Consider the following 23,858-nt stretch of genomic DNA (forward strand, 5'->3'; position numbering starts at 1 on the left):
TACAGAGCGAGATCCAGGACAGGCACCAAGCAACACAGAGAAACCCTGTCTCGAAAAAACAACAACAAAAAAAACCAAAAAAAAAAAAAAAAAAAAAAAAAAACCCACAAAAATAAAACATCCCTCTGGTTTCCAAATATTTACCCAAAGGTTGTGCAATGCAATTACCCCCCCCCCCCCATTTCCTTACATGTAAATTTAGAATGTGTTTTTATTTCTCACTGAGGGAAAGTTTCCTTTCCCCTCATGGTTGTCTGCTTTTCTCTGTGGAAACAGTATTTGGTGGAGCTTTTCGTCTTCCAGCACACAAACCAGAATCACATATTCTGCCTGTCCTTGAGAGGTCATTAAAATAGAAAACACTGTATATGAGTTAAAAATGGCCAAGTTTTTAAAAGTTCAGCCTCCTATTTTCCCTCGTGTTCTCGGGATCCGCTTGGCAGTCATCAGCCCCGTGTTTCTTCGAGCAGGTGGTCCCTGCCACGTGGGCCGTGGGATGTGGAGCGGGCACTGCGTACCGGGGTCCTCGGGGAAAAGGGGAGCGCACGGGAGGGCCAGGGTCCCGGGCAGGAGGCCGGCACAAACCGGAAGCTCGAGGGCCTGGGGGCGTGGCCTCGCACGGAAGCGAGGTGGGGGCGTGGCTGCCTGCGGAAGAGGTTCCGGGGGCGTGGCCAGAGGCAGGCGCGCAGGCGCCGTCTGGCGGCGAGGTGCTGAGGCGCCATGGCGGCCACGTTCTTCGGTGAGGTGGTGAAAGCGCCAAGCCGAGCTGGGACGGAGGAGGAGGAAGAGGAGGAAGAGCAGAACAGGCGGGACACGCCGGAGGACCGGGAGGTCCGGCGGCAGCTGGCGCGGAAGAGGTCAGGCTCCGGGAAGGCCTCCCCGCTGGGCGAGTGTCAGGCGCGGGCCCGCGTTTGCGCGGGGACACCGACTCCCCCGTGGCGCTCTTGCCCTCCATCCACCCCACACTTGAGGTTACATCGTGTGTCCGCTAGAAGCTCTGTGTATTCCAGAACTGTTCCCAAACACACAGAGACGAGGTCACGCCGGCCCGTGCGCCAAGGATTTACCACGTTCATTTCCTCTCGCACCTCTCCTACACAATGCCAGTTACGGCTTCCCCCGCTTCCTCTCCCTAAGCATGCTATTTTTATTCGTATTCACTTATTTTGTGTGTGTGTTCGGGGGCCAGAGGTTGAAGTTGGGGGTCCTGTGGCACTTTCCACCTCTCTTTTGAGACGTCTCACTGAATCCAGAGCTCACTGTTCTACACTGGCTGTGCCCCAAGCCATAGGGATTCACCGCTGCCCCAGTACCACCACTGCCGGCTGTTTGTTAGGTGGGTTCAGAGATCAGAACTTGGCCACTTAGCACCTTCCCAACCCTAAGTATGCTAATAACAGATTATCAAATCATACCAGGCCACAGTCAGATTCACCTAGTTTTTTCAAATATACTATTTTCCAGTGGTTTGTGGCAGCTACAGACACTTGTGGCAGTTCATTTCGTTTTCAGCAGCCACGTTTTTCACTCCTGCGAACCCGGATTTGTCTGATGGTGTCCCCCTGCAGTCATTTAACTGTACACTCCTCATCTACGTTTGCCACAACTAAATGTTTGAACGTTTGTTTGGAGTCTTGGTCACATTCAGCATTTTGCTGGCAGGAATGTTTGAAATGCTTCTCTTTGGGGCTCTGTCTAGCTCATGGCGGGTGCTGGCATGGGTGTGCCAGGTGGACAGCGTCAGGTTTGTTAGCCATAGTTTTACCCGTTGGTTGATTGAGTCTGTCATTGCCTGAGTCTGCTCTTTAAGATTGTAGTATTTATTTTATAAGAAGAAATGTGTCTTACCCCTTCGTAAGGACACTCTTAACACCAGATATCCACCCACCCACCCATCCATCTACCTATATCTTCTATCACCCATCCATTTATCCATCCATCCATGGATAGATGTGCATGTAGCACCTGTCTGTCGTCTGTCTAAATAGATATCATGACTGCCCCCATCTGTTTCTCATCTCTCTCTGCTCCACCCATCCATTTATGCATCCATCTCTAGATAGCATCTTCCAGTCATTTATCTCTTCATCTATCTGCTTATCGTCCTATCTATCACCTCTCACAGTGTGATATTGTAGTCATATTTGCTTACTTTAGTCTTATCTCTTGTTGTTAGGGAGGTGCGGCTTCTCCAAAGACAGACAAAAACATCTCTGGAGGTTGCGCTCCTAGAAAAGCACCCCTGCTCCAAGTTTATAATTGCAGTAGGAACTAATGCAACAGGTAAGTGCCAGACCAAGACTAGACATCCTGTTGGAAGAATGGAATAGCAGGGCACTTGTTTCCACATGAATTCCATATGTTGATATTTAAAAAAGGTCACAACAGGTGCTGGGCTTGTGGCTCAGGTGATAGAGTGCTCACCTACCACTCACAGACCTTGGGTTTAATTCCCAGCACCTTCCAATGGGAAGGCAGAGGCAGTAGACAGGAGCATGGAGTGTCAAGGCCAGCCTGGGCTCCATGAAGCCCTGTCTTAAAAAGTCACAGGAATTTTATTTCAAGCAAAGTAGGTTGCCTGCTCTTTCCATCTTTGTAATAAACATACAAATTGAGATTTAAAGGATATATACTTAGGTTCAGAATTATAGTTCAAGGCCCTGTCTTCCAGTCTGTTGGGGTCTTCAGTGGTCTAGCAATAGTTGCAAACATTTTGGAGCGCTTCAGTTCTAAGGTCTTTGAATGCGTTTATTGACCCGGTAGGTTCAAGGTAGAGCAATGTGAGTTTAGTTGGAACAGTGTTGTATGTCAGTACATGTACCTTTATAATTTCATGGTTTTGTGAGCTCTGAGGAGACCGTTTGGGAACTATAGTTACGAGCCCTTACCCTTGTAAGGTAGCCGTAATACTTAAGGTTGTGTGAGTGACCAGTAGGTAGCCATTCACTCATGTAAAGGTCTGCTGGCCTAAGGTTTCTTTTTTTTCTTTCTTATTTATTTACTTATTTTTGGTTTTTTGAGACAGGGTAGTTTCTCTGTGTAGCCCTGGCTGTTCTGGAACTTGCTCTGTAGAGCATGCTGGCCTCAACTCACAGAGATTCACTTGCCTCTGCCTCCTGGGTGCTGGGATTTTTATTTTTATTTTTGAGGCCTAAATGATTTAGAAGGGTGTTACGATGTGAGACTGGTGCACATTCTGTGCTGTCTTTCTAGTCCCTGGTTGTAATACTGTCTGGAAGTGGGGGCTTTCACTCCTTGGCCCTGTTTTCTTTCCTCCAAAGAGGGCCAGTTAGACCAGTGGCTCTCAACCTGTGGATCATGCCCTCTTTATCAGTCAAACAACGCTTTCACAGGGTTGCATATCAGATATCCTATATATCAGACATTTACATTACAATTCATAAGAGTAGCAAAAAAATTCAATTATGTAGTAGCAATGAAAATAATTTTATGGTTAAGGGTCACCACAACATGAGGAACTGTATTAAAGGGTTGCAGCATTACAAAGGTTGAGAACCACTGAATTAGACAGTCTTTAAATGTTTTTTTACAGATTTTTTTAAAAGAAAATTAGTGACGTGTATATGTCTATATGTGGGTTTTCTCAAGAGTACAGGCTAGAGGAGGGCATCAGATCCTCTAGAGCTAGAATTATAGACAGTTGTTAGTCACCAGGGGTGGGTGCTGGGAACCAAACTCTGAGACTTGACAAGAGCAGTACTTGATCTGAACCGTCTCTCCAGCCCTCAATTAGATAGTTTTGAATGATTGTTTCAGCTCTAAATTCTGGGGTAACGAGTAGAAAATGCAGTTTGCATAGCCAGATGCCAGTTTATATGAACATGTATTTTTCCCCCCACAGCATTTTTGTCATCGTTTGTTATGAATTCAGGAGTCTGGGAAGAAGTTGGTTGTGCTAAGCTCTGGAATGAATGGTGCAGAACAGCAGACACTGTCCATCTGTCCCCTACAGATGCTTTCTGTGTTTTTTATCAACTGAAATCAAATCCCTTGGTATGTGGGACTTGACGTAATATTCTTAAAACATAGTCATTTAGGCATGAGTCCTAGATAGTAAACACTGCAGGATCTCATCTGCTAGGGCGCTCCTTTGCCACTCAGTGTATTCTTTGTCTTGATATTAATTTCTAATGGTCTAACTAAATTTTAGGCCTAACTCTGAGAGTCAGCAAAATGAGTAAACTACTGTGTTATATTTTATTGCTGTAACAAATGCCTAAAATACTCAGCTTTAGAGAGAAAAGGTTGATTTTGGCTTGAAAAATTGGAAGTTCCAATGAGTGATTGGGGCAGATCCTTTGCTTTTAGTCTGCTGGGGTGGAGAGGGGTGTTGCTTATGACAGGATTGTACAGGGGCAATACAGCTGAATACAAACAAGGCCAGGAGGCAAAAGAGAGGAAGAGATGAGTGCCACAGTCTCCGTCAAGGACATATTGCTAATGACCTGAAGACTCTGGGCACTTTGAGTGAACATATGGGCCTTTGGGGGGTTTTGGCTCTATAGAGCAGTGTCAGGCACTGGTATTTACGAGGTGCTCATATGATGACAGGGCCAGATGTGTCTACATCTTACTTGAGCACTCTTGAAATTCCCTTTTCAGGTTTTTCTTTGTCAGTGTAGTTGCTACATTGCTGAGGACCAGCAGTTCCAGTGGCTGGAGAAGGTAAGAGGAAGAAAGCCCTGACTTGGCTGTGTGGGGTGCTCTCAGGGGCCTGGGGTCTTGTCACTTGGACTTTTGCAGTCAAATATTAGACAGGAAAGAATTTGTTTGTTTTCCTAAGAAAGCATTGTAGGAGTTTGTTATGGAGTGTGCCTTAAAGTTTCTATTGCTGCAGTGAAACACCATGACCAAAACCAACTTGGGCAGGAAAGGGTTTATTCAGCTTACACTTCCACATTGCTATTCATCACTGAAGGAAGTCAGGACAGGAACTCAAACGGGGCAGGATCCTGGAGGCAGAAACTGATGCAGAGGCCATGGAGAAGTGCTGCTTACTGGCTTGCTTCCCCTGGCTTGCTCAGCCTGTTTTCCTATAGATTTTAGGACCACCAGCCCAGGGATGGCACTAATCACAGTGGGCTGGGCCTTCCCTGAGCAATCACTAATTAAGAAAGTGCCTTACAACTGGATCTTATGGAGTCATCTTCTCAGTTGAGGTTCCCTCCTTTCAGATAACTCATTTGTATGTCAAGTTGATAAGACCAGCCAGCACAGAGTATGGTTTTTTTTTTTTTAATTTTTAAAAATCGTGCTTAAAATGACCAGCCTATGTTGGGTGGCTCACGCCTTTAATCCCAGCACATGAAAGGCAGAGGCAAGCAAATCTCTGTGAGTTTGAGGCCAGACTGGTCAACAGAGTGAGTTCCAGGATAGCCAGAGCTACACAGAGAAACCCTGTCTAGAAAAACCAAAAAAAAAAAAAAAAGAAAAGACAAGACCAGCCTAGCAGGGTAACCAGCATTGTGCTTAGGATTGTATATCCTTGAGTAAGGCTACAGTTGCCTAGTGCCTTGGAGTAAGTGGCCACCACTCACCGCCACACTCCCAAGTGTGGTTACAAGTCCTCATTTTAGAAAATTGAACTCAAGAACTTTAGAGAAAAAGTATAATTTGGGCAGTTGTATATTACATATTGAATATGCCTTCTGAAGAATGTTTAAAACTAGAAAGGTTTTATATTTTATAGTTTTTTAAAGTTTTGGAATATTTGCATATACAGAATGACATGTCTTGGGGATAAGACTCAAATTTAAACACAAGTTCATGTTTATATATAGCTTAAACATTTTATATCATTTTAAGTTTGTGAAGTGAAATTGCATGGTATGAAATTTTCCACTTGGCTTGTCATTAGGCAGGCCAAAGGTTTTGGATTTTGGTTAGGAATACACACCATGTCCATAGTTCACATAGTGCAAATGTTGCTACATTGGCATATACTTATTTTTAATAGAAGCAAAATTCTATGTTTTAAGTGCAGACAGGATGCAGCAATCAGATGGGTGATTGGCATACTGAGAGCCTTCAACAGTTACCGTTTTATTCCACCTGTACTGTGAGGAGGATGCTTCTAAAAACATCCTGTACATTTGAACATAGATACTAAAATTAAACTCACTGGAAATAAGAATTTTGGTGTGTACCAATTTTAAAGCAGTTGGCTTTCAGTGTATGTACTACATGAAGTGAAGGTTTGTTTGCAAAGATCTACGTGCTGTTCTTTGATTATGTATACGTAAACTCAGGGTACATGGTGTATTTTTCTGGGGGAGATCAAAACGTTTAATTTTACTTTTAAATTTTGCAGGATGCTGGTTATATAAAAATATTACCCTTGTACTATAGAAAAACATGAACACATTCTAGACTTGAAGAGATATCAAACTAGGCACTTTTAAATAAAAATATCTTATGTGTATAAGTGCTTTGCCTGCATGTATATCTATGTACTATGCGTATGCCTGGTGCCCTTGGAGGTCAAAAGAGGCATCAGATCCCTTGGAACTGTAGTCACTAATGGTTGTGAGCTGCCATCTAGGTCCTGGGAACCAAACCCAGGTCCTCTGCAAGAATAAGTACTCTGAGCATCTGAGCTCTCTCTCTAGTCCTTAGATTACACATTTTTAAAGCAAAGTATTTCTTTTTTTTTCCTTTTACTTTATTTATTTGCTTTTTTGAGATTCTTGCTCAGTTCTGCTTCAACTTCCTCACTACTGAGATTATAGGCATCTGCTACCGTTTGAGGGTTAAAGCAAAGTTTTTAATCAATGTTGTTTTCCTTAAGAATATTCTTTGTAAACACTTGCTGTGTTAGTGACAGCCAAATCCTCATAGGACGCACAACCTGACATTGTCAAGTGCTGTGGGTTCAGGCCAGAGCTACTGTAGGAAGGAAGTTAACTTATGCTGTGACTTTTCTTTCTTAAATGGCTATGTACAGCAACAGTTTGCAAGAGGTAATGTATTTTTTACAAGCTGTGTTGTAGTGAAGTTAATTGTGTAAATCTTTATGACACCTGACACAGAACTTGCAGCGTTCTGTTATTGGCACTAGTGGCCGTTTTCTCATTCCATAAAGTATTTCAAACAAGTCAGACATGATGGCACACACTTGTATTAGTCACTTTTCTTTGTTGTGAAAAATACATCCATAGAAAGCAAAGTGGAGGAGAAAATGGTTTATTTTGGCTTACACGTCCGAGGATGAAGTCTTTTCCTGGTGGAAACACACAGCAGCAGCCAGGGAGGCAGGTGGCAGGAGCCGGAGGCTGACTGGTCACATTTCATCCTCACACAGGAAGTGTACCGAGAACAGGATGTGGGGCCAATCATAAACCATCTAAGCTTGCCCCAGGGACGCACTACCCCCAACGAGGCTGCACCTCCTGAATGTTCTGTAGCCTCCCCAAACAGCATTGCCAACTGAAGACTGAGTGTTCAGATCCATGAGGCCATGGAGTACATTGCTTATTTAAACCACAGCTCTTGTAAACCCAGCATTGGGGAGGCAGTGTTGGAGGGCCATGAGGCAGACAGACAGATAAAAACAGAGGAAACAAAACAAAACAAAAAATAATAATTTGGGCAAATATAGTATCTTAGAAATCTTTTCTTTTAAAAACTAGCTGCTTTCACTGTTTTTGTTGTTGTTTTTTCTTTTTGCCACGAATTTAAGTAAAAGACAGAAGAAGCCTTGATGACCTGTCAGATCCGCACACTGTGTGATTGAAACTTGGCTCAGGTGTCCTCAGTAGCAGGTGAGGGTTGGGACGTTGAGTGTGCTTGTGACTTTACTCAGGGTGGCAGTCCTAGGCCACTACTTTGTTCTGACCCGTGATCTCTGCACCAGTCTGCATCACATGGCTCTTGGGCAGTGCCATTCTCTCAGGTCAGAGACAAGACGGTGACTTGGAAGATTGTTTAGACCTCAGAGTCACAGGGCAGCACTCTGCACTCTGTGCAGTCCCCTGCTGCTGGGGTGAGCCACTGAGCAGTGTTTCTGGTGAGGAAAGATTAACATAAAATCCATGTTCTCTTAGGTTTTTGGATCCCGACCCAGGAGGAACATGAAGGTAACAGTTCTCACATGCCGACACATCACAGAGTATAAAACCTCTGAGTCTACCTGCAGCCTTCCTTCTCCTTTTCTGAGAGCCCTAAAAACTCAGAAATTCAAAGATTCTGCCTGCTGCCCCCTGCTGGAACAGCCGAACATTGTGCATGACCTGCCTGCAGCAGGTGGGACTGAAAATTGCAACCTTTACACTTTGTCACAGGCTTTATGGATGACTGTTGCTTTACTAGTAAACTTTTTTGGAGTAGTTTTAGTGACTGTGGAAGGCTAGCAGTGCACTGCTGTTGATCCTTTGTGTCTACATGCATGTGTGGGACACTCGGTTTAACTTTTGACTCCCCACAATGCAGTTGTGACAGCAGCTTAGTCTTTGCTGTGGTGTTCCACAGCTCCTGTCTGTTTGGATTCTGCAATTGCAGAGTGGAATCCAGTGTTAGATGCAGACTGTTGGTATGTGAAAATCGGCAATTTTAATTATCAAAGTCAGAAGTTTTGGATGCTGAAGCTTGGTTGTTACTCTTCTTTATTTTTATTTTTATTTTTTTTGTTTTTTGTTTTTTGTTTGTTAGAGATAGGGTTCCTCTGTACAGTCCTGGCTGTCCTGAAACTTGCTCTGTGTACGAGGCTGGCCTTGAACTCCCAAGTGCTGGGATTAAAGGCGTGCGCCACCAGGCCTGGTTTATACTTAACGTTTTTATCATGCCGCTTACATTTGATTTAGTTCTCTTGTGACAAAATTCCTAACGGAAGTGGTTTATGGGAGGAAGGACTGTTCTGGCTTACAGTTAAAGGGGCACATTCCGTCATGGTGGCATCAGGGGCTGAGTTTCTTGCCACATTACATCTGCCGTCAGGAAGTAGAACATGAATGCTCATGCTTAGCTCCCTCTCTCCTTTTTCTTAGTCCACACTCCAGCCTTTGGAATTGTGACACCCACATTAACATGGGTCTGCCCCCCTCAGTTGACCTAATCTGGACAACCCCTCAGACATTCCAGAGGCTTGTCTCCTGGGTAATTCTAGACCCTGTCAGGTTGACACAACCAACCATCACACCACTGCTCACACATTTTATGACATAATAAATTGTCATTTGTTTTCAGTAGTTCATATTTCATAGATGTAGTTGTTTTTTTGTTAGATGCATTTGCTAGGCAAGCGCTCTACCACTGAGCTAAATCTCCAACCCCAAAATTCTTTTTTTTTTTTTTTTTTTTTTTTTTTTTTGAGACAGAGTTTCTCTGTGTAGCTTTGCACCTTTCCTGGAACTCGCTTTGTAGACCAGGCTGGGCTCAAACTCACAGAGATTCGCCTGCCTCTGCCTCCCGAGTGCTGGGATTAAAGGCGTGTGCCACCACCGCCCGGCTGTTTGATGCATTTTTAAGCATAATGCTTTACCTTTTATGTTATACTTACTAGTAGAGAAAAGTATCATTAGTTCATAGTATGCATGTTCTTTGCATGTGCCTCCTCAAAGTGGCCAGTATTCTAATTATATTAGTTCTTACAATTATGATAGGATGTTCAGGAAATGTAGCATAAAGATAATATTTACAAAACATTATTAGGAATTATTATTGGTTTTGAAAGAAGATACCCATAAGTGGGTCAACATGGCAGTTGGTGCCTTGATTAAAAGAGGCAGAAAGTTGACCTTTTCAAAACAGCTTTTATTATTTAAAAATGTTTCACTTAAAAATCATGTCATAGAAAATAAGCATTTTTCCTTTGTGTGTTTGTAGTTCTGAGCTACTGCCAAGTGTGGAAAATCCCTGCAGTTCTGTATCTGTGCTACACTGATGTGATGAAGTTGGACCTTGTCACTGTTGAAGCTTTTAAGCCTGTAGTTTCTTCCAGTAGCTTGAAATCCTTGGTGAAGGTAAGGCTGCAGTGCTCTCCCATTCATAACTAGGTTGTCACAGTGAAATGCATGATGGGAAGTGCTGCAGGGCAATGTCAACCCTAAGCAGCATGTTGGGAGCGTCTCAGTGAGGCGCTTAGAATTGCTGTTCCTCGGTGTTCCAGGTGTTCTGTGATGTGGTGACTGCTTTGGTCCTGGTGTAGATTACTGCAATGCAGTTACACCCCACGTGTCCTTATGGAGAGAGAGGTGTGCTGCTTGAGATGTTCCTGCAACTAATTAATTTGAAAATTTATAATTGATTTTTTAAAAGATGGATTTATTGTTTTTATTTAAGTGTGTGTGCCTGTCAGAGTTTATGTGCAAGTGCCTGTGTGTGTTGGATCCTGGAGCTGAAGTTACAGATTGTTGTGAGCCACTGATCTGGGTGATGGGAAATGAGCCCAGGTCCTCTGTAAGAGCAGTAATTGCTATTAAGTTGTTTCAAATTTGGCTTCTCTTTCAGTGGGTTTATATGTCCAGCCAGCTGCCGTCTCCCATTTAGTTGAGGGCTGTGTCCATGACGGCAGGCAAGGCTTGTTTGTTTCAACTGTGGATGGTATTCGCAGTAAACATCTAGATTTGTTTGAGATTAAAAATCATTCGTCATATCAACTTGAAATAAACTTCTAGTTTAAATTACTTTTTAATGTTTCCTATATCTGCCCTTATGATAACTTGTGGCAGGTGGGATGATCACTCTGGAGAATGTTTTCTTTTGTTTGAGTTAGTGTTTGACCCTGCTGCCCAGGCTGGCCTCTCCCAAGTGTTGGGATTAGAGGTATGTGCTACCATGCCCTGTTGAGTAATGTTTCCCTTTTAGAAGAATAACTAATTTAGTGTGTGTAGGGGTATGTGTGCGTGTGTGGTGTTGGTCAGCGGCAGGTATCTTCCTCTATTGCTCTTTACCTTGTTCTTTGAGACCTGGAACTTGTGGATTAGGCCAGGCTGACTGGCCTGTGGGTCGCAGGAGTCCTCCTGTCTCTGCCTCTCAGCACTGGGTTTACAGGTGCTTGTCAGTGTGCCGGGCTTTTACACGAGCTCTGGGAACCTCAGCTCAGTTCCTCATGTTCTCGTGACACTTCAGCTGAGCCATCTCCTTGGCCTCAGTGCCATTGTCTCAAGGACTAAATACAGTGGGCCTGAGTTAGTGTGTGGCTTATGGAAGTTTTCTTGGGACCTTGCTTCATGAGCCTCACCTGGGGATAGCTCATAGACAGGAGGAGGTGCTGGCTTGTGATGGCAGGCACATGCTGGGAACATATAGAGTGGCATGCTGGGAAGGAATAAGGAGTCACCCTTAGGAAAGGCACCTGAGAGAGGTCCATGTAACTGGCTTCAGAAGGTGGGTGATGTTAGTGGTGGGAAGTGGGCAGAGAGGCAGTGTGCAGAATGTGAGGAGAACATGAGCACCCATGTGAGGGTTGTGGAGGCATGTGATGGATGGTATGCTGAAGGTCAGCAGAGTTGGAGGCTTTGGCCAAGGGAAGGTGTGATAAAGTATTCTGACCAAGAGCAACTTGGGGAAGAAAGGATTTACTTGGCTTATGCTTCTGGGTCACTGTCCATCATGGAGGGAAGTCGGGGCAGGAACTCAAGCAGGAACTGAAGCAGAAACAATGGAGGGATGCTGGTTGTTGCCTCACTCACAGGCTTATGCAGCCCAGAGCACCTGTCCAGGGAATGGTGCTACCCATAGTGATCTGGGCTCTCCTATATCAACTGCCAATCAGGACAGTCCCCCACAGACATGCCCCCGGCCAGTCGATCTGGACAAACCTTCAGTTGAAACTCAACCGACTGAGCTGTGTCAAGCTGGCCAGGCCAGTGGGGCTCTGAACCACTTGACTGTTTACCTTTGAACAAGATGAAAGGCAGCTCATGCTTGGTGTCATTCTCCTCTGTTGAGAATGTGGGGGCTGGGGTGTATTTGGTGACAGCCTTTTCTCTTTCCAGAACATTCCCGAAAGCACAGAAATACTGAAGAAATTGATGACAACAAATGAGATTCAGAGCAACATTTACACGTGACCCCAAAGGCAGTGAGCCATGTCCACGACCTGCCCATTCCAGGGAGCAGCCACTACTGTTTTGTACTTTACTCTGGGTTGGGGGTGTTTTGAGGGTGATAAACACAATAAAAATTTAAAAAACATAATTGTAATTTTATTTTTTTCTTACTGATGACATGTCTACAACTGAAATATTAATGAGCCAGTCCTTTTTTGTTATCTATTAGGTGGGACTATTGTTTGATCATTTTCTTTCTTAAAAAAATATTTTTTAGCCAGGCAGTGGTGGAACATGCCTTTAATCCCAGCACTCAGGAGGCAGAGGCAGGTGGATCTCTGTGAATTCAAGGCCAGCCTGGGCTACAGAATGAGTTCCAGGAAAGGCACCAAAGCTACACAGAGAAACCCTGTCTCAAAAAAACAAAAAATTTAAACATTCTTATTTTATGTATATGAATATTTTGTCTGCATGTATGTCTGTACTATGTGTATTCAGTGTCCACGGAGGCCTGAAGAGTGTGTCAGGTCCTTGAAACTGGAGTTACTGATGGTTGTGAGCCACGATGTGGGTGCCAGGAACTGAACTATGGTCTTGTGCACGAGCAGCCAGTGCTTTGTCTCTGAGTCTTCTCTCCAGCCAGCCTCCCAACCTCCTTCCCTCCCTCCCTATCTTCCTTCCTTTTAAGGCAATAGACATTTTTAAAAAGCTCTAGACACTAACAGGCTATAACAATATTGGGAAGTTATTGTTTGTTTTTTACTCTTTTGGGAGGGCCCACCACCCAGCTCCCAAATAAATCTCACAAGGAGGCTTATTCTTAATTATAAATGCTTGGCCTTAGCTTGACTTGTTTTCTTGCCACTTTTCCTTAGCTTTAAATTATCCCGTTTACCTTTTGCCTCTGGGCTTTTCCTGTTCTCTTACTTCTGTAAATCTTACTCTTACTCCATGGTTGGTTGTGTAGCTGGGTGGCTGGCTCCTGGAGTCCTCCTCCCTCTCTGGCTACTACTTCTCCTCCCAGATTTCTCCTATATATTCTCTCTGCCTACCAGCCCTGCCTATCCTTTCTCCTGCCTTGCTATTGGACGTTTAGTTCTTTATTAGACTCTCAGGTGTTTTAGACAGTCCAAGTATCACAGCTTCACAGAGCTAAACAAATGCAACATAAACAAAAGTAACATACCTTAAAATAATATTCTACAATAGAAAGTATAGTTAGGTGCAAAAAAATTAGTAGCTGTAGATGTTGGTCCCTAGATAGGAAAGGTTCTGGGCACCTGTGATCCTATAGTTTTTGGTTGTTCTGTGGATAAAAATTGGTGCTGAGTTAACAAGGTCTTCTACTTGCTCAAAGTGAAGCAGAGAAATGTGTGTCCTCTTCAGTCAGTGTTGACAGATGTGTCCTCTTCAGTCAGTGCAGCTGACAGATGTGTCCTCTTCAGTCAGTGCTGACAGATGTGTCCTCTTCAGTCAGTGCAGCTGACAGATGTGTCCTCTTCAGTCAGTGCAGCTGACAGATGTGTCCTCTTCAGTCAGTGCAGCTGACAGATGTGTGTCCTCTTCAGTCAGTGCAGCTGACAGATGTGTGTCCTCTTCAGTCAGTGCAGCTGACAGATGTGTGTCCTCTTCAGTCAGTGCAGCTGACAGATGTGTGTCCTCAGTCAGTGCAGCTGACAGATGTGTCCTCTTCAGTCAGTGCAGCTGACAGATGTGTGTCCTCTTCAGTCAGTGCAGCTGACAGATGTGTCCTCTTCAGTCAGTGCTGACAGATGTGTCCTCTTCAGTCAGTGCAGCTGACAGATGTGTGTCCTCTTCAGTCAGTGCAGCTGACAGATGTGTCCTCTTCAGTCAGTGCAGCTGACAGATGTGTCCTCTTCAGTCAGTGCAGCTGACAGATGTGTGTCCTCTTCAGCCAGTGCTGACAGATGTGTGTCCTCTTCAGTCAGTGCAGCTGACAGATGTGTCCTCTTCAGTCAGTGCAGCTGACAGATGTGTCCTCTTCAGTCAGTGCAGCTGAAAGATGTGTGTCCTCTTCAGTCAGTGCAGCTGACAGATGTGTGTCCTCTTCAGTCAGTGCAGCTGACAGATGTGTGTCCTCTTCAGTCAGTGCAGCTGACAGATGTGTGTCCTCTTCAGTCAGTGCAGCTGACAGATGTGTCCTCTTCAGTCAGTGCTGACAGATGTGTCCTCTTCAGTCAGGGCTGACAGATGTGTGTCCTCTTCAGTCAGTGCAGCTGACAGATGTGTCCTCTTCAGTCAGTGCTGACAGATGTGTCCTCTTCAGTCAGTGCAGCTGACAGATGTGTGTCCTCTTCAGTCAGTGCAGCTGACAGATGTGTCCTCTTCAGTCAGTGCTGACAGATGTGTGTCCTCTTCAGTCAGTGCAGCTGACAGATGTGTCCTCTTCAGCCAGTGCTGACAGATGTGTGTCCTCTTCAGTCAGTGCAGCTGACAGATGTGTGTCCTCTTCAGTCAGTGCTGACAGATGTGTCCTCTTCAGTCAGTGCAGCTGACAGATGTGTCCTCTTCAGTCAGTGCAGCTGACAGATGTGTCCTCTTCAGTCAGTGCAGCTGACAGATGTGTCCTCTTCAGTCAGTGCAGCTGACAGATGTGTCCTCTTCAGTCAGTGCAGCTGAAAGATGTGTGTCCTCTTCAGTCAGTGCAGCTGACAGATGTGTGTCCTCTTCAGTCAGTGCAGCTGACAGATGTGTGTCCTCTTCAGTCAGTGCAGCTGACAGATGTGTGTCCTCTTCAGTCAGTGCAGCTGACAGATGTGTGTCCTCTTCAGTCAGTGCAGCTGACAGATGTGTGTCCTCTTCAGTCAGTGCAGCTGACAGATGTGTGTCCTCTTCAGTCAGTGCAGCTGACAGATGTGTCCTCTTCAGTCAGGGCTGACAGATGTGTGTCCTCTTCAGTCAGTGCAGCTGACAGATGTGTCCTCTTCAGTCAGTGCTGACAGATTTGTCCTCTTCAGTCAGTGCAGCTGACAGATGTGTGTCCTCTTCAGTCAGTGCTGACAGATGTGTGTCCTCTTCAGTCAGTGCAGCTGACAGATGTGTCCTCTTCAGTCAGTGCTGACAGATGTGTCCTCTTCAGTCAGTGCAGCTGACAGATGTGTGTCCTCTTCAGTCAGTGCAGCTGACAGATGTGTGTCCTCTTCAGTCAGTGCTGCTGACCATTTGCTTTTCAGGTCAGCTTTGCCAGGGCTCCTTGCAAGGTGGCGAGCGTCCCCAACTCCGCAGTACCTGGGGTTGGTACTGAGGTATGAGTCACAAACCCATGCTGCTTCACCAGACACAAGCTGAGTGGGCAGACATGCTGTTTCTCTCCTATCTCCACCTCTTTTCAGGTCTGGAATCCTTCTATAGATGTTTACACATTCCATTTATTTCTAGACGCAGTTAATTTACTCTTCATGGTAATGGTTGGAAGTGAGCTAAAGGCATTCTTAGTTTTCCCTGTATGTTAGGTTTGGGACTGCCCTGTGTGTGCTGCATTTATGAACATAGACTGCTGGCAGATAGTGAAGTGTTCTCTCCATGGAAGTAGAGTTTTTACCGGTTCATAATGTGTTTGCAGAACCACAAGCAACTTTGTAACACCTGGGTGTAGCTAGAGTTTTCCTGCCTGGCCCACAGTCAGGACAAATCTCTCTAACCCGCCAGTCCCACAGCCACTCAGACCCAACTAAGTAAACACAGAGACTTATATTACTTACAAACTGTATGGCCGTGGCAGGCTTCTTGCTAACTGTTCTTACAGCTTAAATTAATCCATGTCTATAAATCTATACCTTGCCATGTGGCTCGTGGTTTACCGATGTCTTCACATGCTGCCGGCTGGCAGTGTCTCTCCCATTCAGCCTTCCACTTCCCAGAATTCTCCTCTCTCCTTGTCCTGCCTATATTTCCTGCCTAGCCACTGGCCAATCAGTGTTTTATTTATACAGAACGATATCCACAGCACCTGGGACCTGGTCTCACTGGAGCTGGAGCCCTGTGTTGGGCTGACTTAACTCTGAGAGCGACTGCAGCATCAACCTTGAAGTTTGTGGTGCTGTAGCTTGAGGACTGTGGTGAGGTGGTATGTCACAGTGCATGGTTCCTTCTGCACACCTGTGGCCACTTACAAGTTCCCTACCATTAATTGACAATGAAGAGGAGACCTGGCTTACAGAGGGCTCCGTGTGACACAATTATCACATCAAAGCAGATACTGGAGCACTACAGCCCCTTTCTGGGACATCTTTGAAGGATGGTGACTGTTCCTGTGCAAAGAATCGGGTAATGTACCTGGGTGAATACCTGATGCCAGTTCACAGGATGCTCCAATTGCTTGACTGGATGGTAAGGGAATTGGAAGGAATGTGGTTGGAAATGGGTAGTAACCAGAAGTGATCTCTGTAGCTAGAGTTTTCCTGCCTGGCCCACAGTCGGGACAAATCTCTCTCACCTGCCAGTCCCACAGCCGCTCAGACCCGACCAAGTAAACACAGAGACTTATATTGGTTACAAACTGTATGGCCGTGGCAGGCTTCTTGCTAACTGTTCCTATAGCTTAAATTAATCCATTTCCATAAATCTATACCTTGCCACATGGCTTGTGGCTTACCGGCATCTTCACATGCTGTTTCTCATTGTGGCGGCTGGCAGTGTCTCTCTGATTCAGGCTTCCACTTCTCAGCTTTATTCTCCTCCTTGTCCCGCCTATACTTCCTGCCTGGCCACTGGCCAATCAGTGATTTATTTATTGACCAATCAGAGCAACACATTTGCCATATAGAACATCCCACAGCAGATCTCTCCTCTTTTTTTTTTTTTTTTGAGACAGGGTTTCTCTGTATCCTGGCTGTCCTGGAACTCACTCTGTAGACTAGGCTGGCCTTGAACTCAACAGAGATGCGCCTGCCTCTACCTCCCCGAGTGCTGGGATTAAAGGTGTGCATTACTCTGCCCAGGTGTAAATTACTAATTTGAATGCTGTTGGTTTATGAAGCAAAGATAGCAGAATGAGCTTAAATACAGTTCTAGGGTTTGTCCTTCACTGTGGAAATTCAGTTGCTATTGTGATGGTGGTAAGGTGGGTCCTTTTAGAAGTCACTCAGCCCTGAAGGCCCCATCCTTGAGAGTGGGCCTGGTGTGTAAAGCTTGGTCCCTTCTTGCTCTCTCTTGACTCTTCCCTTCTCTTCTTTGTGGGGGGTGGTGGTCCTCCAGTCCGAGTGATGCAGAGTTCAAGGCACCATCTTGGAAGTAGAGACTGAGCCCTTACCAAATGTTAGTGCCGCCAGAGTCATGACCAGGTAAATTTCTGTTGGCTATAAATTACCCAGCCTCAGGTATTTTGTTACAGTAATGTAAACAGACCAAGAGAAGCATTTACATTTAAATTTTGATTCTCTTATGCCAATGGAGACTCATTTCTAAATTATGTTCAAGTCTGACAGCTTTGATTTTGCCTAGGAGAAGAGTAGAAAGAAAAGGGATGTGTAGAAAGATGAAAGGAGAGAGTGAAGGAGACTGTGGATGACTCCTTGGCATTCTGGCTTTGTGCAGAAGGCGTGGATGTTCAGTAGGGATTCCCTTGATCCACCAGGCTTTGAGGATAGATGAGATGAACTGAGTGACGAGCCTTCCATATCAGAAGGGACTCATTTGCGTTCCATCCCACTTGACTCTGTCATTTCTCAGTTTCATCTAACTTTAGAACGCCTTGGCACTGGGTCTTCACGTTGGGGCCTCTTTCTGTCATATTAACTATAGTTACCACACATGCTTTGCTTGTGAGAAATGGCAGCACCCTCTCTGGTAATGTATTCAAGAACTCTTTGGCATTGCCTAAATAAACAATCACATCTGCAAGTTAAAGCCTTGGCCAGTGTTCTCTACGAGTTGTATTTTGTTCTTAGTGAAATTCCAGGGAAATGGCGCTCGACACAGAAGTGGGGAATGTTTTGATTACAGTCATGCATTTCATGAAAGCAGCCTGGAGCCACCTGCAGCTGACCTGTGTGCTGCTTTTGATTCTACAGGTTGTGAGAGGGCAGAAAAAAGAGGTTGGATGGAGCAGCTCTGTGGAGTTACTTGTGGGAAACCCTGACTTTCAATGCCCCAGGTGTCAGCTTTGGTTAACTGAAAAAGGATAAATAATGTTCTTCCTGCAACTCCATCATCACTCGTGGAAGCCTCATCCATCATGGAGCTACTGTGAGGACCAGGGAGGAGGGAGCTGACGCTTGTCTAATGCCTATGCGGTGGAGTGGATGTTGTATGTAGGTGCATAGATCTGTCAGATCGCAGGACAAGCAAAGCTGCCTCTCCTTGTAGGATGACTAGCTGGACCTGGAATTTTTTTTCTTTTTAAAACAGTCTCTCTCTGATGTGTGTGACTGTGTTTATGTGCATGTGAGTGCAGGCATTTGAGTACCATGGTGTGCATGTGGAGGTCAGAGGACAACTCCAGCAGGGTCTCTTGTTCACTGCTGTGTGCCCCAGGCTAGCTGGTCCCCAAGCCGAGGGTTCTCCTGTCTCTGTCTCTTATCTCACAGTAGGAGTGCTGTGACTTTAGGTACTGGGTACTGCATCTGGCTTTATGTGGGCTCTGGGGTTCTGAATGCAGGTCTTCAGCCTTGTATGATAAGCACTTTATCCACTGAGGCATCTCTCTAGCCCCTGGCCCTAGACATTTAATTGACATAAGAAGGGTCAACAGGCTGGGTGGTGGTGGCTCATGCCTTTAATCCCAGCACTCAGGAGGCAGAGGCAGGAGGATCTCTGAGTTTGAAGCCATCTGGTCTATAGAGCTAGTTCCAGGACAGCTGGGGCTGTTACATAGAGAAACTCTGTCTTGACAAACCAAAAAAAAAAAAAAAAAAAAGAACCAAACTAACAAAAGAATGGGTGGTGGTGGTAGTACATGTTTTTTTAAAAAAAAGAGAAAAAGGGTCAACAGGAAGAAAGCACGGATTTTTACGTGCACTGTAAGAGAGTGGAAGTTTGAAGAAACAGCACTCTTAGTGCATCTATTGAAAGGACCAAGCAGATGCCATAATAGGCTGCTCAGTCTTCTCTCAGAGATCAGGCCTCAATTTCAGTTTCCTGAGACTTGAGCAAGCAGTTTCTGGGAGGGCCATGAACAAAAGACATAGTTATGTAGCCCATGCTGGCCTCACAGAGATCTGCTTGACTCTGCCTTCCAAATGCTGGGATTAAAGGTGTGCGTGACCACACCCAGCCCATCTTTTAAAAATATTTTTGTCACATTTATGTATTTGTGTATGCATGTTTATGGGCATGTGTGTACCACAATATCCACATGGAGGGCAGAGGACAACTTTGGGAGTTGGTTCTCTCTTTCTTGCTACCATGTGGTTCTTGGGGCTTGAACTCAGGTCATCAGACTTGGCAGCAAGTGCCTACCCACTGAGCTATCTTGCCAGTCCTTGATATCCTTGAACCAAGCCTGGAAGTGCCCATTTTCCAAACAAGGAAACACCAAGACTCATGGAAATTACATCCCGTTCCATATGGAACGGGATCAGCCTCACTCTACGTGGTCACTGCTGCTTTGCCCTGAGTGTGGATCTGGCTGGTAGACATGACTTTGCCAAGGCTTTCCTGACCCTCCAGGGATATGGCAGCAGATGCTGACTCATAGGGACACCTGTGTGCATACAAAGCCACCCTAGTCCGGATGGCCCATGAATGTCAGGGTTTGGAGGCCTTCAAAGCTGGAATCACCCAGAAAAATGAGAAACTTCCATGAGGTGGTTAGTGCAGGATTACAGAGAAGAAACTAGCCCAGAAGAACCAGGTCTCCTGCCTCAGCAGTTCTCTGTGGTGTGAGTCATAGCAACTCAGGTCATGGAGCCCAGAATTCAGCAGGACCAGCTTGAAGCTGGCTAATCAAATGATGTTGACGGATGCGGTCTTCAAACTACTCCGTGTTCTGTGTATTTTATGGTCGTTCTGTGCCTGAATTCAGAAGTTCCCAGAATTGGTTTTCTGCTGTGCTAACTTCCAGTCTGTGGCGGAAGGCTCTGCAGAGCTAGTTCAGAGTTCCAGCCTCCAGCCTCCCTGGGAAGGAAATCTCAGGTCCTTGGCCCAGAAGCAGGTCAGGTCAGGTGAATGCTCCTGGCAGAGTAAGTGTCCTGAAGAGTAAGACAAGCTCAAAGTCAGAGAGTTGGCTGCAGAATTAGCATGTTGGCAGTAAAATGGTACTTGAAAGCCTGCCTTCGGGGAGCTCAGCCTGCCTGGCAGTCTTAGAGGCTTGGCCAGAAGTTTCTGAAGGGCCACTGAGGCAGGCCCAGGGTATGTAGTATCTACCCTCCATAGCAAGAATCTAGTGGGTTCCAATTTCTAGGCCTGGTTGACACATTTGACAACATTGTATGCCTACACAGGCCAGGAAGAACTGATCTCTGGTGGGCTGGCAGCCAGGCTGGTTTCTGGGCTGGCCCTGCTGAGGTTGGATTTCTGTTTTTGGTCCAGAATGCCTCTGGGTTCAGAAGACATGAGCCTGGGCAAAGGACCTTGATTGAGCAGGCATCTGATCCATCCTGTCTGCCAGGCACCAGCCCCAGAGACTATGCCTGAGCTAGTTCATGGCAGGACCATGGTCCAGGTGAGGCATGACATAGCATGGCACACCTCTGTGTCCTCTCATAGGCTAGGTCATGGTTGGGTGCAGAGTTCTCTCATGGTGGGTTGGCTTGGCAAGTGCTCTGAGTTGCAATGTCTCCATGTAGTCGAATGTGGGGCTTTAATGTTACTAACAAACTGCCTGCTTCTCATGTTGCCATGTGTCAGCCAGATGCTGCCCAGGCCTGGAGAACACTCAGGAATTCTGATGCATTTCACTTTCTGGTGAGAAGGCTAGGTGTAAGCCACATGTCTGTCCAGGCTCTTCATAGTGAAATGTGAGTTTGTTTAAGTATCTATGGCAGTTACTCTTGTAGATTTCATGGAGTTTCCCTTGCGCTAGGTTTCCATCTTGCCCCTGAAATGCCCCCAGTTCCAGTCATTTCTCCCAGTATTCCTCACCCCACCTGACCCCTCCCTTCCCAACTCCACCTGCCCCTAGTGCACCCACAAAATCTATTCTGTCTCCCCTTCCCAGGGAGATCTGAGTACTCCCCTTGAGCCCTCTTTGTTACTTAGCCTCTCTGGGTCTGTGGACTGTAGCATGATTATCCTTTACTTTACTGCTAATGTCCACTTGTAAGTGAGAACATAACATGTTTGTCTTTCTGGGTCTGGGTTACCTCATTCAGGATGATTTTTTTTTCAAGTTCCATCCATTTGCCTGCAAATTTCATGATGTCATTGTTTTTAACAGCTGAGTAATAATCCATTGTATAAATGTGCCACATTTTCTTTATTCGTTCTTCAGTTGAGGGACATCTAGGTTGTTTCCAGCTTCTAGCTATTATTAACACAGCTGTTATAAACACAGCTGAGCAAGTGTCCTTGTGATAGGATGGAGTCAGTTACCCACCTGCCCAGGGATGGCACTGCCCACAGTGGACTTGGCCCTTCTACATTACCTAGCGGTTAAGAGAATGCTTCACAGATATGGCCTCCACAGGCCAAAATGATGGAGGCAATTCTTTAGCTGATGTTTCCTCTTCCACAGTGACTCTAGGTTTGTGTCACATTGATAGCTAAAGCTAACTTGTCAACTTTGATGGACAAACATATCACTTAACCCATAACTGTAGCAAGAATCCCAATTGGTCTTAATAAAACCCGGAGCCAGATATTGGGGTAAATGCTAAAAGATCAGAGAAGCAGAACAGCCAGCCACTAGGGATCTTACCTCTACTGAATCAGACTGAAAAGGAGCTGAGATCCTGTCTCCACCCACCAGCCATATCACTTCCTGTCTCCACTTCCCTAGTGCTGGGATCAAAACTGTGAGCCACCACTGCCTGGCTCTGTTTCTTTTTTAGACTGGATCAATCTTGTGTTGCTCAGGGTGGCCTTGAACTCCTGATCTTCTTGCTTCCTCTTCCCAAGTGCTGGGATTAAAGGTGTGTGCCACCACTGCCTGGCCCCTGCGACTAGCTAGTGGCTTAGCTCCACCCTCTGATCTCCAGGCAAGCTTTATTTGTTAGATCACAAGCAAAATATCACCACACACACCTCTCCTTCTTGTTTTTCCCCCCAAGATTACATATAAAACATAATTCAACTTTGAAAGTCTCATTTATTCAATACATTCTGACCCTGCAGGAAGACACAAACACATTCACAATTTGTGACACAGTGTACTCACAACACAACTAATCCCAAATGGGATTTGTAAAGATCAACTCTAATTCCTTCTTCAGTGTGTATGTTCTAAGTCTCATTTTTGACATGTGCATTCAGGCATAATTAGCATTCAGGCCCTCTGAGTGGGTGAGACAGTTGATTGGCCTGATCTGTTTGGGAGGCATCCAGGCAGTGGCACCGGGTCCTGTGCTCATTGCATGAGTCGGCTGTTTGAAACCTGGGGCCTATGCAGGGTCCCTTGGCTCGGCCTGGGAGGAGGGGACTGGACCTGCCTGAACTGAGTCTACCAGGTTGATCTCAGTCTGTGGGGAAGGCTTTGCCCTGGAGGAGATTGGAATGGGGGGCAGGCTGGGGGGAAGGTGAGGGGGGCGGGAGGGGGGAGAACAAGGGAATCTGTGCCTGTATGTAGAACTTAATTGCATTGCAAAATAAAAATTTAAAAAAAAAAATTAAAAATTTCAAAGGTATTTTTCTGTTTTGTGGTATATGCACATGTTTGTGTGGGTGTGGAGGCCAGTGATGTCTGCTGTTTTCTTCTATGTCCCTCCAAATTTTCAAAATAGGGTCCCTCACTGATTCTGGAGCTCACCAGTTTAGCTAGCTGCTGGCCAGTGAACTCCAGGGACTTGCCTGTCTCTTCCACCCCACAGTGTTGGGGTGACAGACAGACATCTGGCTTTTTTTTGGTGCTGGGGATCTGCACTTAGGTCTCCATGTTTGTGTCACTGATCTATCTCCCTACTTTTTATTTTTTTATTTTTTTTAAACTTTATTTTATGTGCATTGGTGTGAGGGTGTCAGATCCCCTGGAACTGGAATTACAGACAGTTGTGAGCTGCCATGTGGGTGCTAGGAATTGAACCCAGGTCCTCTGGAAGAGCAGCCAGTGCTCTTAATTGCTGGGCCATCTCTCCAGCTGCCCCCCCTACTTTTTATTTAGATCAGGGAGATGCTCAGGGGAGAAAGACACTTCCCGCCAATCCCGAGGACCCACACGATGGAAGGGAAGGCTCCCAAAAATTGTTCTCTGATTTCCATACACATGCCTTGGAAATATGTACCATTCTCCACAAATATAAATAAATGTAATAAAAAGACAAAAAAAATTAAATTTAAATTTATAAAGACCCACACATTAAAGATGTAGCACCAAGCCAACTCATCATTTCTGTTTACGGTTCAGATGTCCTGGACATGGCAGTAGGCCAGATAGATGCAGTTTCTGGCTGCAGCTGGTGAAGGTCTGAATCTGTGTCCCTGGGTATGGGGAACACTTGCTGTTTGGGATTCACTAAAGAGTACATGTATTTTTCCATCAACACTGGACACTTTGTGCTTCTTTGAGTAGACATATGTACAGTGGCAATAAGCTTGATGTTTGATGGGCATGCTTCTAGCTGGGAATGAACAAGGCTATACTGCCCTTGCTCAGAGAGGGCTGTGTAGTATATGAAGCCACAGATGGACATAGGGATTCTAATCCCTAATCTGGTCCCTAATCCCTAATCCCTAATCTGGTGGGTGGTCCTCTAGTGAGTCTCTTGAACCTTATCATTTCCTTTTATAAAACAAAGG

The 23,858-nt window shown here is 45.5% G+C and overlaps 1 protein-coding gene across 1 annotated transcript; it reads left to right on the plus strand.

The window, feature by feature from the left end:
- The first annotated feature begins 639 nt into the window (after window positions 1–639).
- On the plus strand, window positions 640–12,156 carry Psmg1 (proteasome assembly chaperone 1). Its single transcript, XM_059277486.1, has 7 exons — window positions 640–857; window positions 2,177–2,283; window positions 3,863–4,014; window positions 4,624–4,686; window positions 8,064–8,262; window positions 9,841–9,977; window positions 11,955–12,156. The coding sequence occupies exons 1-7, from the start codon at window positions 721–723 to the stop codon at window positions 12,027–12,029; spliced, it is 870 nt and encodes a 289-aa protein (XP_059133469.1). The 5' UTR covers window positions 640–720; the 3' UTR covers window positions 12,030–12,156.
- Window positions 12,157–23,858: the final 11,702 nt, after the last annotated feature.

This window comes from Peromyscus eremicus, chromosome 12 (assembly GCF_949786415.1).
Source record: "Peromyscus eremicus chromosome 12, PerEre_H2_v1, whole genome shotgun sequence".
Classification (NCBI taxonomy): domain Eukaryota; kingdom Metazoa; phylum Chordata; class Mammalia; order Rodentia; family Cricetidae; genus Peromyscus; species Peromyscus eremicus.

Bases quoted from the DNA above. Each gene is read 5' to 3' on its own strand.
- Psmg1 (XM_059277486.1), top strand. From the start codon at position 721: ATGGCGGCCACGTTCTTCGGTGAGGTGGTGAAAGCGCCAAGCCGAGCT. The intron at 4,687-8,063 runs GTAAGAGGAAGA...ATGTTCTCTTAG, and splicing joins AGTTCCAGTGGCTGGAGAAG to GTTTTTGGATCCCGACCCAG. The intron at 8,263-9,840 runs GTGGGACTGAAA...GTGTGTTTGTAG, and splicing joins GCATGACCTGCCTGCAGCAG to TTCTGAGCTACTGCCAAGTG.